This window comes from Rhinatrema bivittatum, chromosome 5 (genome assembly GCF_901001135.1).
Source record: "Rhinatrema bivittatum chromosome 5, aRhiBiv1.1, whole genome shotgun sequence".
Classification (NCBI taxonomy): Eukaryota; Metazoa; Chordata; class Amphibia; order Gymnophiona; family Rhinatrematidae; genus Rhinatrema; species Rhinatrema bivittatum.
In genome coordinates, this window is record NC_042619.1 from 113800008 (window position 1) to 113814432 (window position 14425).

At 41.2% G+C, this 14425-nt stretch overlaps 1 protein-coding gene across 4 annotated transcripts in view; it reads left to right on the forward strand.

Annotated features, from left to right (window-relative positions):
- Positions 1 to 11923, forward strand: part of NHLRC3 (NHL repeat containing 3) — a 48838-nt gene extending 36915 nt beyond the window's left edge. For 2 of the 4 annotated variants that reach the window (XM_029602753.1, XM_029602755.1), the window contains 2 exons: positions 6091 to 6203; positions 10420 to 11923. In XM_029602753.1, the coding sequence (XP_029458613.1) occupies positions 6091 to 6203; positions 10420 to 10660 (354 nt within the window). In that variant the 3' untranslated portion in view covers positions 10661 to 11923. The other 2 variants (XR_003856914.1, XM_029602754.1) reach the window with 2 other exon arrangements.
- Positions 11924 to 14425: the final 2502 nt, after the last annotated feature.

Sequence of the window (14425 nt, forward strand, 5' to 3'; positions counted from 1 at the left end):
GGGCAGGGAATTACCGGGTACTCTCTCTTTAGGGAAGGGTCTATAATTTTGTTTCTTACCTTCTCTTTGTAAACTACAGCAAAAACATATATCTGGATTCACCCAGAGTGTTACTCATCAACTCTGACAAATAAAAACAATCGCATCCTATGTTAATAAATAAATAAAATAACTTTAAAGCTGGGGCTCTCATTACCAGTCCTCGTGGACTAAAGCAGGTTTGGTTTTCAGGGTAGAATCTGTTCAAATTAGCCTTATTCTGAAACCACATAGGCAAATATATATTTGATAAATAGTCATTGTGGATATGCTAAGCCTTGCTGAAAAGCCCGAGGCTTAGAGGCACTTCTTATCTTGGGGAAAACCAAACCTGTTTACATTATTTCTTAGATGGCTCTTCACTCCAAATCATGTAATGCATTACTGTCAGCTTCACTGCAATAGGCCTGGCATTCATTATCCTATATTCTGATATGTAGAATTGCTCTCATAAGTAGAAGAAAGGTACTAATTCCTTCATACAAATCAGTGGTGAGATCTCATTTAGCATATTGTGTCCAAAAGGATCTAGAGAGAATAGAAGTAGTCTAGAGAAGGACAATCAAAATGGTATAAAGTCTGTACCGTGAGGCTTATATGAGTATCCGTGTGCCAGAGGAGAAGAATGGCGGGGGAAACTGCAAAAGCTATAATAGGAAGTAAAGGTAAAGTCTGAGATCAAGTGGGATCTATAGTATTGCAACAGAAAGGAATGGGCTTTCTAGATGAGCCTTTTCCATCCTTATCTTTTTCATATACGGTGGAGGTAATTTTCAAAAGGATTTATGTGCCTAAATGGACTCTTGAAAATTGCTACAATATATGCTACTTTTATACCTGTAACTCCTGTGCTTCTATGATGGGCGGAGGAAGTACACTGAGCAAATCCTCAACGATGTCAGCTCAAGGCAAGATATCAAAAGCGTCTGTCAACATTTCAGTCACCCCACAGCCCTATTCAAATATGTCCAAAGACATAACAGCCCAACACCACAGGGACCAATGGGAGGGCAAAAAATGGACATTTTTTAAAATTCTGGGTGGAGAACACACAGTCATCATTAGGACATAAGAGAATGCAATGCAAGAGTCGAGGGAAGGGTTCATTTTAGGATTCTTAACTATTTTTGGGTTGGTTTTTTTTTTTAAAAGGGAGCAGGCCAATATATTTGAAGGAAGGCTCAACATGGTATGCTTGCTGTGTTCCTTCTATGACGACAATGAGATTAGAAGGAACATGTGCAGAGCCTTTTTATGCATTGTGCCTACACTGGAGGATACTATAAAATTAGATTATCAATGTTTTAGTCGCCAAGTAGACTAGGCTTTTTAAATTAGCTTTTGGAAATGGTCTAGTTCTTAGCTTTTTTACTGGCTGATTCTAAAATTCTATTTTTCTTGATATTTTTCTGTTTTACAAATTTAGCTATGTGATTTTATGGTTTTAGATGGTTGTCACTTTTTGTGTGTTATGGTTATTTATATAAAGTGTTTTTCTTCTTTTTAATTGTAATTCCATATTGATCATTTTGGAAAGACAGCATATAAATATTAAAATGTATGTGAAAATTCTTGCTTTATGAACAATGCTGCACATCAAGGAGACTAAAAACATTTCTGCATTCCAAAACCAGGAAACTTTATTGTCCACTACACACTTCCCAGATTAACATGCACTGAAGGTTCTAGATACTCAGCAGCCTAGTACCGGGAAACAGTCAGTCATACAGGACCATAAGTGTGCACATGAAAATTTTGATTATGCTTAAACCAAATAGAAAAGACATGATATCGCACCATTTATTAGATTGCTTGCAATCAATATGACCTATCCGCTCTGTGAACCGGTGTGAGTTTTGCAAGGCCACAATCATAACTTATTTTCACTGCTCTTGTCTGTTACTGAGCTATAAAACCACAGCTATCACATGGTGTTTTCCATAACCTGACTGACCATGTGGAGTCTACAGCCTCCTTCAGTTCATCCTTCCAAGGCAGTATTTTAATATAGACTGGGTCCTCAGGTGGCTACTCTTGGCCACAGCAGTAAGTAAAATATTTCTTTCCCCTTTTATGTGTACATGACATTTTGCATAATGGTATTAGTTTGCAGATAGTTGATTTGAAAGGGAATGATATTTAGCTGATGGTTCCTAGCTTATAAAATTTTTCATAAGTGTGATATGTGTTAAATTTAATACATCTTTCCATGGTTTTCAGGCACAGGTGAAGTCAACACCCTCGTGCAGGTTCAGGGCACTTCATTTAGGCTCCTTTCCTTCTCCAGTACAGGGAGGAAAAGTTGGATTTGGGGAGGGCCATTTCCATGACTGCAGGACTGACAAAGGGGGGGATGTTGTGCTTCAGATAGACATATCAACAATGTATAAATGATTCCTGATATTTGTGGATCTATTCATATTTGTATTGATCAGATAGACATATGGCATAGCCTGTGAGTACTTTCCTTCTATCCTTTTGCAGTTACTTGTGTGGCTGGATATATGTACACATGACTGGGGTTTGATAGTGCAGGTTATCTGTAACACTTGTTTAAAAGCATAAGCATTGTAGTCTGTCTCCATACATGAGCCTATGCTACTTTTGTGGCAAGAACTATAATTGCCATTTGTGGTAGTGTCTATTCTACAGTTATAAGATTTGTTTTTTCCAGTTGAGTTGTTTTTGGTACTTCATATCTTGTGTCCCTTTCTGTGCCATCTGTAGTGGCTATCTGTGCACTAGCATTTTGTAGGAAGGGTAGATATCCATTTGGCCTGTTGATACTATGACCATTGTATGGTAATGGTTCATGAAGGTTTAACGACTGTCAATAATAACTTATCTTTTTTTCTTTGCTCCCACCTACAGGAAAACAACTTTGTACTCAGGAGGGAGGAAGCTGTAGAACAAAACAAGTTCCTCCCCCCTCCCCCCACACATAAGCACCCCAATAGGAAGCAGGTGAACAAGCCAGAGCACTGTACTTTCCTCTGCAGTCCCAGGAATAAAAAAAAAAATTGTTCTTGTGTTGTGTTTTATATATAGCTGTATGTGTAAATGATTCCATAAGTGTTACAGTGTAATTGGTTGTTGCATGCAGTAATATAGTACAGCCAAAGTGGAACTGATGTTCTGCTTGGCACGTGTGATATAATAGAGTACATGGCTGAGAGTAAATCTCTGCCTGAGAGCCTTTAGTGGATGTGCTATATTGGATCATACTACTGCGAGTATAGATGGTGGTAGCTGTATTACCTAAAGCAATGGTTCCCAACCTTTTTTTGCTTCACAGCACACCTGGCACAGGGTTCACTTTGTTTGGTATACCTACCACTTCTCCATCATCACTTTCTCTTCTTTTCCCTCTCCCCTCCCCCCCACACCCTAGGACCATCACCTTCTCCTCTGTTTCCTACTTCCTTACCCCAGCATTATAATCTCCTTCTCTCGCCTCTTCCTCCACTCTCTGGCATCATTATCATCATCGCCTTGCTTCTCCCACCACTTTTTTCCCTGGTGGCATTATCACCTTCACTCTCCCTCCACCTCTTCACCCCCACCCCCTCGCGTCATCATCATAATCTTCCATTTCTCTCTGCTTCTCTTTCCCAGCCCCTGGCATCATCATTCTCACCACCACCTTCCCTCTCTTTCCTACCTCCAGCATCATCATCATTGCCTTCCTTTTCCCTCTGCCTCTCCCCCTGGTATCATCTCCTTCCCTCTCCCCACAGTTACCATCACCGTTACTACCTTCCATCTTCCCCAGCCGCTGGCATTATCAATACCCTTCCTGCTCCATCCTCCAGGCATATTCTCTCTCTCTCCTTCTCCTTCTCAATCTCCTTCCCGATTCCCCCCTGGCATTATCATTTTCCCACAGCATCATTGCCTTCTCTTTCCTTCCTTGTCCCCCTCCCCCCAACTTTGCCTTCTTTTCCTTTTCCTTTCCATTTCCTCCCCCACAATCCATGCCACATTCAGCCGCCCCCTCTTTCTCCGTATCCTGAAACAGACATAAGTCTGTGAGCAGTGTTTACCTAGTGCTACATCTTCGTCCTCTATTGGCTTCCCTCTGCAATCAGAACTGCAGGGGGCCAGCAGATCTGCAAAGACTAAAAGGCCCCATGCAGTTTCTATTGCAGAGGGGGAAACAGGAGCAACTGCTGGTAAGCCCTACTCTGTCTCCCCTAGCTGACAGGAGGACATACTGCAGGGCAAGAGTGTAAAAGACAAACTGTAGCCGCGACACACTGGTTGGGAAATGCTGACCTAAAGTCTTGAGGGTATTTAGATCCTTTAGATTATGCACTATTAATGTGAGAGATGCTGACATTATAGGTTTGCATGCATGTACAAAGTATGTAGAATGTAAATGTGAAGTATGACAAAATGTGTGCCTGTGAAAGGAGTGTAAGTAAAGATGCAAGCAAAAATAGATTTATTTAATTCTGCAGGACCTGCAAACAAGAATGTGGGATAATTCAGCCTCCTTCACTAAGTGGCCAGAAAACTGAACCTAAAATATAGCGTCCAACAATCTCTAGGCTTTGGTGTGGTCCAATTGCCACACTAGTCTGTGGTTGTGGAGTCAGTGTTGAAATAGACCAAGAAGACCTGGCTTTTCTCTAAAATCCAGACAACTTTGGGAAGAAAATCTTACAGAACTTGACGCTCAACACCCAGTGTGTCACAAGATGGTAGGCAGAAGGATGCTAAAGTGCATAGAGATAGGTATAATTAGTAGAAAAAAAGGGAAATGATTATTTCATTGTACAGCTCATTGGTAAGACTTCATCTCAAATATTGTGTCCAGTTCTGGAAGCTGTACCCCTGAAAGGGCATAGAGAGTGGAAGTGGTCCAGAGAAGGGCTACTAAAATGCTGCAGCACCAGAAGCACTTTTTGAGATGATACTTAGGATCTAAATACATATATCGTAGAGAAGATAGGATAGAGCCATTCAAAATCATAAAAAGTATTAATAATGTACAAGGAGTAAAATGTTTGTTTCAAAGGAAAGGAAGTTCTAGAACACATGGCAGTGATGTGACGCTCCAAAGGAATAGACTCGGCAGCAATGCCAGGAAACACTTTTTTCATGAAAAAGGTGATGGATGCGTGGATCGCTTTCTTAAAGCGAGTGGTAGGGATTAATCAGCATTGGACTTTAATAGGGCATAGCATAAGCACAGACAAACAGTTGCGAACAGTGAGTAGATAGCAGAAATATGTAGCAGCACCTGTTTAAAGGCAACCAAATGGCTCAGTCTGGCAAGCTACACAGGGCACTCAAGGCCAGATGTTCAGCAAACAGCCAAAGTAGTGTTGGTAGCTATTTCAATGATTGCAAAGGCTTGGTTTGTTTGTTTTTATTTTATTTGTGTTTTTTATATACCATCATTCCATGTGAAAATCACTAGTTCATAACCATGTACTGATTAGACACTCATAAATAAATGAGAACAGAGGTAGACGTACATACAGATAGTAACCTAGGGAAACATTTAGGTACAGTGTGTGTATTCAAGGACAGGTACGTTTAGGAAAACATTACTGGGTTAAGAGGGGTTAGGGGTGGAGTAAAATGGTTAAGTATAGGAAGGGGGGGGGGGGTGTTACTGGATATGAACTAAATTGGGGAGCTCAGATGAGAGAGATGACAAAAAGCCTCTTGGATAAAGAGTGATATTGTTACGTGGCACACAAAATGGGCCAATTGATCTTTTTTTGCCATCATTTACTAGGTGACTATAAATCCATTTCATTTTCTCTTCTCTGGTTCCAAACCTTAATTAAATCCAAATTGAATTGTTTACTGTAATATAGTTTATGTTGATGAAGGACCTTCAGTTTAAAATTAAAAAATCCATTCTTTACAGCCAAAAAAAAGTTCTGTATTGATGGATCCCCAGCTTCAGATTTAGTAAATGCTCAGGGTGCAATGTATTCATCGCTGTTCTTTACGATCTGGACAGCATAAGCGTGCACATTCAGTGTGAGGGAGAACCGTGCCTTTCATTTGGATGTTTGTTTATTGTATACTTAGGTCTGGGTTGCTGATAGAGGAAATAAGCGAATCCAAGTTTTTGATAAAGTCTCCGGGGAATGGCTGGGATCCTGGAATGGATGTTTCTCAGAAGATGGTCCTTATTCTGTCAGGTAAATAAAGCCTTTGGCAATATGTCAGAATGTGCCATAATGTCTAACAGCTCTCATTTTAGCATCCAGTTTGTGATCAATGCTGCATGTCAGCATAAGTGTATATATCATACATTGCTGTTGATCAGCATCTGTTTAGAAGAAAGCCAAGTGTTCCAGTAGAGTGCTGCTTTGCTAGGGGAAACCTGGTTGAGGTTAAGATGTGTGTGAGAAGTGAGAACCAGTGCTAGAAGATTGATGACCAAAGTAATCTCATTTTTGGTTAAGATAATTGAATGACCTGACCTGAGCACCCAGATGGACTCCGAGGTCACGGCGTGCGCTCATGCGCCTTCGCTGCTTGAGCACCCAAATTGGATGTGCGTTCATGCACCTTCGCCAGCGGGGTTGCTGGAAGCCGCTTTCGCCGCCGGCTGCCCCCGGGAGGCAGGGGAGCCGCGGTGGGCGCCTAGGGAGGAGGGGAGATGCATGAACGCACGTCCAATTTGGGCGCTCAAGCAGCGAAGGCGCATGAGCGCACGCCGTGACCTCTGAGGTCCATCCGGGCGCTCAGGTCATGGCGTGCGCTCATGCGCCTTCGCTGCTTGAGCGCCCAAATTGGACGTGCGTTCCATGCACCTTCGCCGGCAGGGCTGCTGCAAGCCGCTTTCGCCGCCGGCTGCCCCTGGGAGGCAGGGGAGCCGCAGTGGGCGCCTCAGGAGGGGGGGAGAGAGGACTGGGGCTGCTGGAAGCATGCAGTAAGTTTACTTTTGTTACAATTTCTATTTGCTTTAATAACATGTCAAGTCGATTTTCGCCCTGTGCCTTGCTTCGGGAAGGGGGAGAGAGGACTGGCAATCCCCGATGCCCGAGCGTAGGAGAACCAGGCCACATCATGTTACTCACTTGCTCCAACCCACCCACTTATTTGACCGGGGCCTGCCTATTGCTGTCACATCCCTCTAACGCCAGGGTCAGGGTAGGCGGTAAATTAGCAGGTTAAAGACGCGGCAAAACAGTTGGTTAAAAAGGCGATTATCGGGCCGCACGTTACTGTATGGGAGGGAATAGCTAATCCGATCGTTTACATATCATATACATGCCGCGGGCGGAAAGGGATACGCGTTGATTTAAAGAAGCGGTAAAGATTGGTAAAAACGGATAGTGAATCGCGGGTTAGACTTAAGCGGCCAAATTGTGGGTAGAAAGTGGGTTAGAAACAGGGTAACCACGGCCGTGCTTTATTGTATCGGCCTGTTAGATTGTAAGTCCTCTGGGGATAGGGAAATACCTATAGTACCTGAATGTAATCCACTTTGAAGCACTGAAGTGCGAAAAGCAGAATATAAATAAATAAAATAAAATATAAAAAAAATCTTGTAATAAGAGTCCAAAGGTAGAAAGTAGATGGCAGAGTAGAGCCAGGTAGATGTTTAAACTTTAAGATAAGGCAGCTTTTATTTTACTGACCTAGCACAGACTCCCAGAAACTTAACATGAAGACGACTCTAGTATGAATGTGCATGTGCTCAGCCCAGGTTCCTTTTGGAAAAGGAGACAAAGGAATAATGCAGTTGTTAGTTACAATTGTTTGTTCAGTTTGATTTTATTCCATGCCTTATCTTTAAAGCAAGAAGCAAGTTACAATGCATAGAAACAATACTGTATATACAAAAATTATAATATGCATAGAAAGAACATAAACATGTCCTAGCAGATATTGAAATAACTTTTGGTTTACTGTTGAGAGAGGACTACTTCAGAAAGAGAGACTTCTCTGTTATGTTGAATATCATTATTTTTATAAAGCAATTTATATAAAACATTTCTATTCCATTATATTCAAATCATTCGGTACAGATAAAAGAAACATAAAACTGTAAAATACCAAAAGTGTCTACATGTATTACATACTAGGGATGTGAATCGGGTGATCGATTTTGGCCGGGGGGGGCAGGGAAATCTGATCGTCATGGTTTTTGTTTTTTTAAAATCGTAAATCGGGGGAGGGCGGGAAAACCAGCACCCTAAAACCCACACCAACCCTTTAAAATAAATCCCCCACCCTCCTGAAGCCCCCCAAAATGTTTTAAATTACCTGGGGTCCAGTGGGGGAGTCCCGGCGCGATCTCCCGCTCTCGGGCCACGGCTGCGTTAAAAGAAATGGCGCCGGTGGCCCTTTGCCCTTACCAAATGACAGGGCAAAGGTAGCGCCGGCACCATTTTGGTTCCTGTCACCCGACGTCACGAGTGCAGGAGATCGCTCCCGGACCCCCGCTGGACCCCCAGGGACTTTTGGCCAGCTTGGGGAGGCCTGCTGACCCCCACAAGACTTGCCAAAAGTCCAGCGGGGGTCCGGGAGCGACCTCCTGCACGTGGGCCATATTTCCAATATTCAAAATGGTGCCGGCGCTACTTTTGCCCTCACTATGTCGACATAGTGAGGGCAAAAGTCAAAATGGCGCTGGTGCTACTTTTGCCCTCACTATCGCGCCGGGACCCCCCCACTGGACCCCAGGTAATTTAAAACATTTTGGGGGGGCTTCGGGAGGGTGGGGGATTTATTTTAAAGGGTCGGGGTGGGTTTTAGGGTGCCAGTTTTCCCCCCTCCCCCCCCCCTCGATTTACGATTTTTTGACAATAAATCGGGGTAATTGTTGTATCGCGGCTCTAACGATTTTTGACGATTTAAAATATATCTGATTGTTTTGAATCGTCAAAAAACGATTCACATCCCTATTACATACACCTATATAGCAGCATTTACAGAGAGGAAAAAGGTAAGGAGTATGGCATAGAATAAAAAAAAAACCCAACCACACATTGAAGTCCAAAAGCCCATGGCTTACAGTCCTATCCAACAAAAGAGCTCCTCCAGCATATGCTGCTATGTGGTTGCATGGCAAGCCTATCCTACATAACCCCAGGGGTCTCCAAGTTCCAAGCTATTTAGACGGATAACTCGCAAGTTATCCATCTAAATGGCAAGTTTCTGAATATTGAACCATTTATCTGGCTAGATTATAGCCAGAAAGATTCTCGTCCAGCTAAAATCTAGCTGAACTAAAAAGAAGTAACCTCCGGATGTTTCAAGGATTAGTTAAGTTATTCAGCTAACTTAACTTAGAGCAAATTTGGCTATCTGGCCTTGTGTGGCCAGATAAGTTGCTATTTAACCAGATATCTTCAGAAGATACCCTGATATGTAGCTGTATCAAAAAAAAAAAATAAAACAGAAGATGCAAAGGGGTCTGTGGCCCAGCTCTCTCCCTTAATCTCCAAATTTCACATATGGCCCGGCCTGGCTATACACCCCCCTCCCCCACTCCTTAGTCCCTCCTAAATTTTGAAAAAATGTTTCTGGGCCCCTCCATCCTCTTCTCTGGTTCTATTCATAATATTACATTGCGCTGCTGCCATACCTTCCCCCCTTCCCCCTCCCAAATCATTAAAATCCCTGCTGGGAGAGGATATGAACTTACCCGCTCCTGGCACTCCGGCGGTGCTTCTGTCACAAGCAGTGCTGAAGCACCGGGAGCAGGTACATTCATACCCCGCTTTCAGCAGGGATTTTAATGATTCGGGGGGTATGCGCGCTGCAAACCATTAGGACTGTGAGGAAGCGGGAAAGGTTCAGCGGCAGCACAATGTAATATTATTAATAAACCGGTGAAGACATTGAGGGGCCCAGTCTGCGACCCAGAACACTTTTTGAAACTTAGAAGGGGATTGAAGGGTTGGAGGTGCACTTGCCCATATATGAAATTTGCAGAGCAGGTTGGGAAAGAATTGGGCTGCAAGCCCCTTCACCATTTCTAATTTTTTTTCTTTCTTCAGTGCTACTTAACTGGATATCTTTTGAAGATATCCTGCTGACTATCCAATAGCCAGATAACTTGTCTGATCACAGACTTACTCTTTATGGACTTCTTTGTTCTTTTCAAACAGATAGCTATGCAAGTACATGCATTTTTATTGTTGTTTTGGTCTTTTTTTCTTTTTTTTTTTTGACCTTTTCTCTTGCAGGTTGTCCAGTGCATTCAGTGGAAAGAGAGTGCTTTGTACCATCCTCATTAATCCTACTCTTAAACAGATTTCTGTTGTCTAAACTGAAATGCAGCACATTTGGGCATGTCTGTGGCGAGGAGGAATTCTGCCCTTCTCCCAGCCAGTAATATAGCCCCTGACCGATGACCACTCCTCATTTTATTTCTTTTTTTTTCTTCACTGGTTGCAGGCTAACTTCTGATGAAAAATATTTGATTGTAGCCCAGCTGAATATTAACAGAGTGGTGATCTTAGCTGTACCCCCTGTGGGAGATATAGGCGATTGCCTCGTGGTGAGCATGATCCAGCTGGCTGATGAAGTCAAACCACATCTTGTGGATGTGAATTTGAAGACTGATGCAATTTATGTGGCAGAAATTGGGGCGCAACAAGTACAAAAATTTGTACTTTTACAAGATACTGAAAGTTAACTGCTGGGTATATCTTTTTTTTAATAATACCCTTTTGTATTTTGAGTCTTGGGGTCTTTTTCTACTGTTTACAGGACATTTGAGTGTGCTGGGTGACTGGATTGACTCTTTTTTTTTTTTTTTTTTTTTTTTTTTTTTTTTTTTTTTTATTTTGCTAAGCTCCAAAATATGACCAAATAGACTTTTTATATAATGTTAAAAAATAACAATAACCAATTTTATCTTCTTTTTAAGAGTCTCTGCCAAATTAACTGAAGTTGGATACTTTTTTAACCATTTGTCCCACAAGCACATGCTATACACCAAGAATTAGTCAGAATTTTCCAGCAGTATATAGCACTTATTTATGGGAAAAATGATTCCTGAGATATAAATAGTATTCATGTTTTTATTTAGAAAAGGAGACTGGAAAATAGAATAGGAGAACAGTACAGAAGGATAAATATCTATATAGAATTATAAACAAGTAATACAGTCCATTGGAAAAATATAACAGATAAGGATTAAGTGTCAAAAAGAATTAAAAATCCAAATGCCAGTAAATTAGAATTGCCAAATCTTCATGTTAAAATGAGTCAAAATGTTCTTGTTACTGTATAGATGCACAGTTTGTACTAATGCACTTTTAACCTATTTTCTGTTACTTGTGTATAATACACAATCTGCAAAACACAATTAAAAATTAAGAGAACAATGTTATTGTATACAAAATAGCAGCACATATAATACACTTGAATTTGATAGCTCTCTCTATGGAAGTTCATACTAGCAGTGGCCACAAGATGGCAGTATCCTATGAATACGGATACCTTGTGGCCAGTGCTGATATTGCAGTCTTTCCCGTTTCCTGGACAAACCCAAGTGTATTGACAAACACTGTAATGATTGAAGGGCATAGGAAATCTTTACCTGTATTACATACCATTAGTTATGAATGTGGAAAGCCAGAGAGAGAGATATCTAGATCTATATATCTATATCTCTTCCCTTACCCCCTCCCCCCCCCAAAAAAAAAAAGTGGGGGGGCCGCTGCACTTTCATAATAAAATTGTGGCAGAACTGTGTTACTGGTGCAGAACTAGTATCTGCTATTACACAGTGCAAAAGATATCCTAAATCTGCCTGTCGATCAGGTAGCTATTTTTATGGAATCCACGTTTATTCAATTTCCGTTTAGTTACATGACATTAACTCATCTGTGAGAATATACTACTACCATATTGTGCAACATAGTTTTTCTAGTGATACATTTAAAAAAAAAAAGGTTGCAATTACATCTGAGGCTTTCTCTAGATTCTGTATTTTAAACTGAAAACTATTTTGGCTGCGCTATTGAATTTCTGCTATATAGGTTATGTTTCCTAACCTCTCCTTTCCTTATGTTTGTTTTTGGGGGTTTGTTTTTTTTCAATTGCAGGGTAATTAATTAAGGGCTTTCATAACCTTATCTGTCCCACTATATCCCCTCCCCTTTTCTTGCTCTGCATTTCTTATAGAGATTGTTTCTAGGGTAAAGGTTTTCCTGCTGATTGACCTAATTAGGTAAAATGGTCTTTGCCTTCAGTCAGACTCACTTTCCTAACTGGGAATACATCTTATCTCGTCTTCTCAGTTTTATCCCACCTACCTTAAAGCTTCTCAGTCATGGCCTTGCTGAGTTACCCAAAGCCTCCTAATTGGTTTTGCTTTGTGTTTTATTTGTCTATTTTGATTAGATTGCATGCTCCAAGGAGTAGGGACTATACAGTGCTGCATACGTCTGGTATTCATATGCTAATCATAAAAATGATTTCCAGAAATTTCTTTAGTCCATTATACCTTTCAGCTGCAACAGCTTCATATTTGTACATGAAACATATGGTGTTCCCCACAAGAAAGAAAAGCAAAATGCATATTTATTTATAACTATGGTTACTAGAAAAGAGTGCTTACTATAAAATTGAAAAGTCACCATTCTCTGACTTTTCACTCTTTTACGGAATTGTTTGCTTGTTATGATGCGGTTTTCTTATTGGAAGTTAATGGATTGAGTATCAAGCCAGCCCTAGGCATCCATCTCCTAATTCCCCCAGCTCAAAAGCTGAACAAACAACTGGAAAGACAGAAGCAGCACAACGTTTGCCCTAGAATAATTTTTGAAGAAATTCTGCAAGAAGTGGACTGAACTAAGTATCTGCATCTTTCTCCACAATTTAAAAATGCCTCAGCCTGGCCTACCTGAGAGAATGAAATATGCAAACATGTTGATTTGAATTGTCTCAGGTGACCTTGTGTTATAGTTTGATGCCAAAAAGATTTCTACCTTAATAAAATTGTTTTTTAAAAGCCAAATGGTATTCTTGTTTTAATACCATATTGCTATTCTGATCTTATTGTGCATGGTTTCACAATGCATTAACGTACATGGTGTGCCGTGGAACATAAGCTTCCACTAGCTAAATTAGAAGCAAAACCTTTTTCAGGGCCATCATTTAAACAGTTTCAAAAGCAGAGGATTATAACTTAAGAGGTGCTCTTTCTGAGTTACTTAAAACATTTATCTCCTGTAAGCGGGCTTCTGTTAATGTATGGCATAAATAATATGTAGTGCTCAGAGACCTGAAGATGCCAGGGAAGGAAATGAACTGCATGAGTCACTTTAGAGAACAATGACAAAAAGAGGTAAAACTTTGAATATTTTGATATTTAAACCTATTCACCTTTTCCTTAGTGTGACAGCAAGATACCACTTATTTCTTCCCTGCGCCCCCGCCCCCAGAGTAACATTGCAGCTAACTGATAGTAGAGGTACTAGGTGGAACTCTCTTGATGGTTGAGAAATGTTGCAAACCTATCATGGTGACGGCCAAGAGCAACAGCACATTCGGGTGAAAATTGAGTCTGTGCTCAGTTCTTCCCCTGACTAGCTCGCTTCACAATGTGGCTGTAGTTGTAAAGTTTAAAAACGTCAGCTGGAGTGCAGATGGACAAGACTGTGCATTAGATCCAGGGGTTCCCAAATTCAGACCTCAAGGGCCACAGCCCAGTCAGGTTTGTCACAATGAATATGCATAAGATCTATTTGCCTGCGCTGCCTCCATTGTATGCCAATAGATCTGCATATTTAGTGTGGAAAGTCAGAAAATCTGACAATTGCAGCCCTCAAGGCCCAAGTTTGGGGACCCCTGTATTAAATTATCATGTAAAGAAAACCAAGGGAATTTAGACAAGGCACATAGAGGCACAAATGGTATTTGAAGTGAAAAAAGCATAGGACAAGAAAGAAATTCTTTAGCAGAGGGAAAGTGAGTGTGAAGCTGGAGATCAAGAAAGGTCTATGGTATTACATTTGGTATGGAAAACCAAGTGGTTTTGGACCTCTTTACATGCTGTCAGTTGCTATGCTTCTATGAAAATTGGCACTAGATCAGGGGTAGGCAACTCTAGTCCGGGAGTGCAACAAATAGGTCTGGTTTTCAGGATATCCAGAATGAACATGCATGAGGTGTATTTGCATGCATTGTATATCTCTTGGATATTTATTGTGGATGTCCTGGAAACCAGATCTGTTTGCACTCCAGGGCTGGCGTTGTCTACCTCTGCCCAGGATCCTGATGTTCCTGAGCTTAGTGAATTAACTGTGAAACTTTGTTAGGACAGGGCTTCCCAAACCTGTCCTGGGAACCCCACAGCCAGTTGGGTTTTCAAGATAGCTGCAATGAATATGCATGAGATAAATTTGCATAATCAGATTTCTCTCATGCATATTCATTGTGGATATCCTGA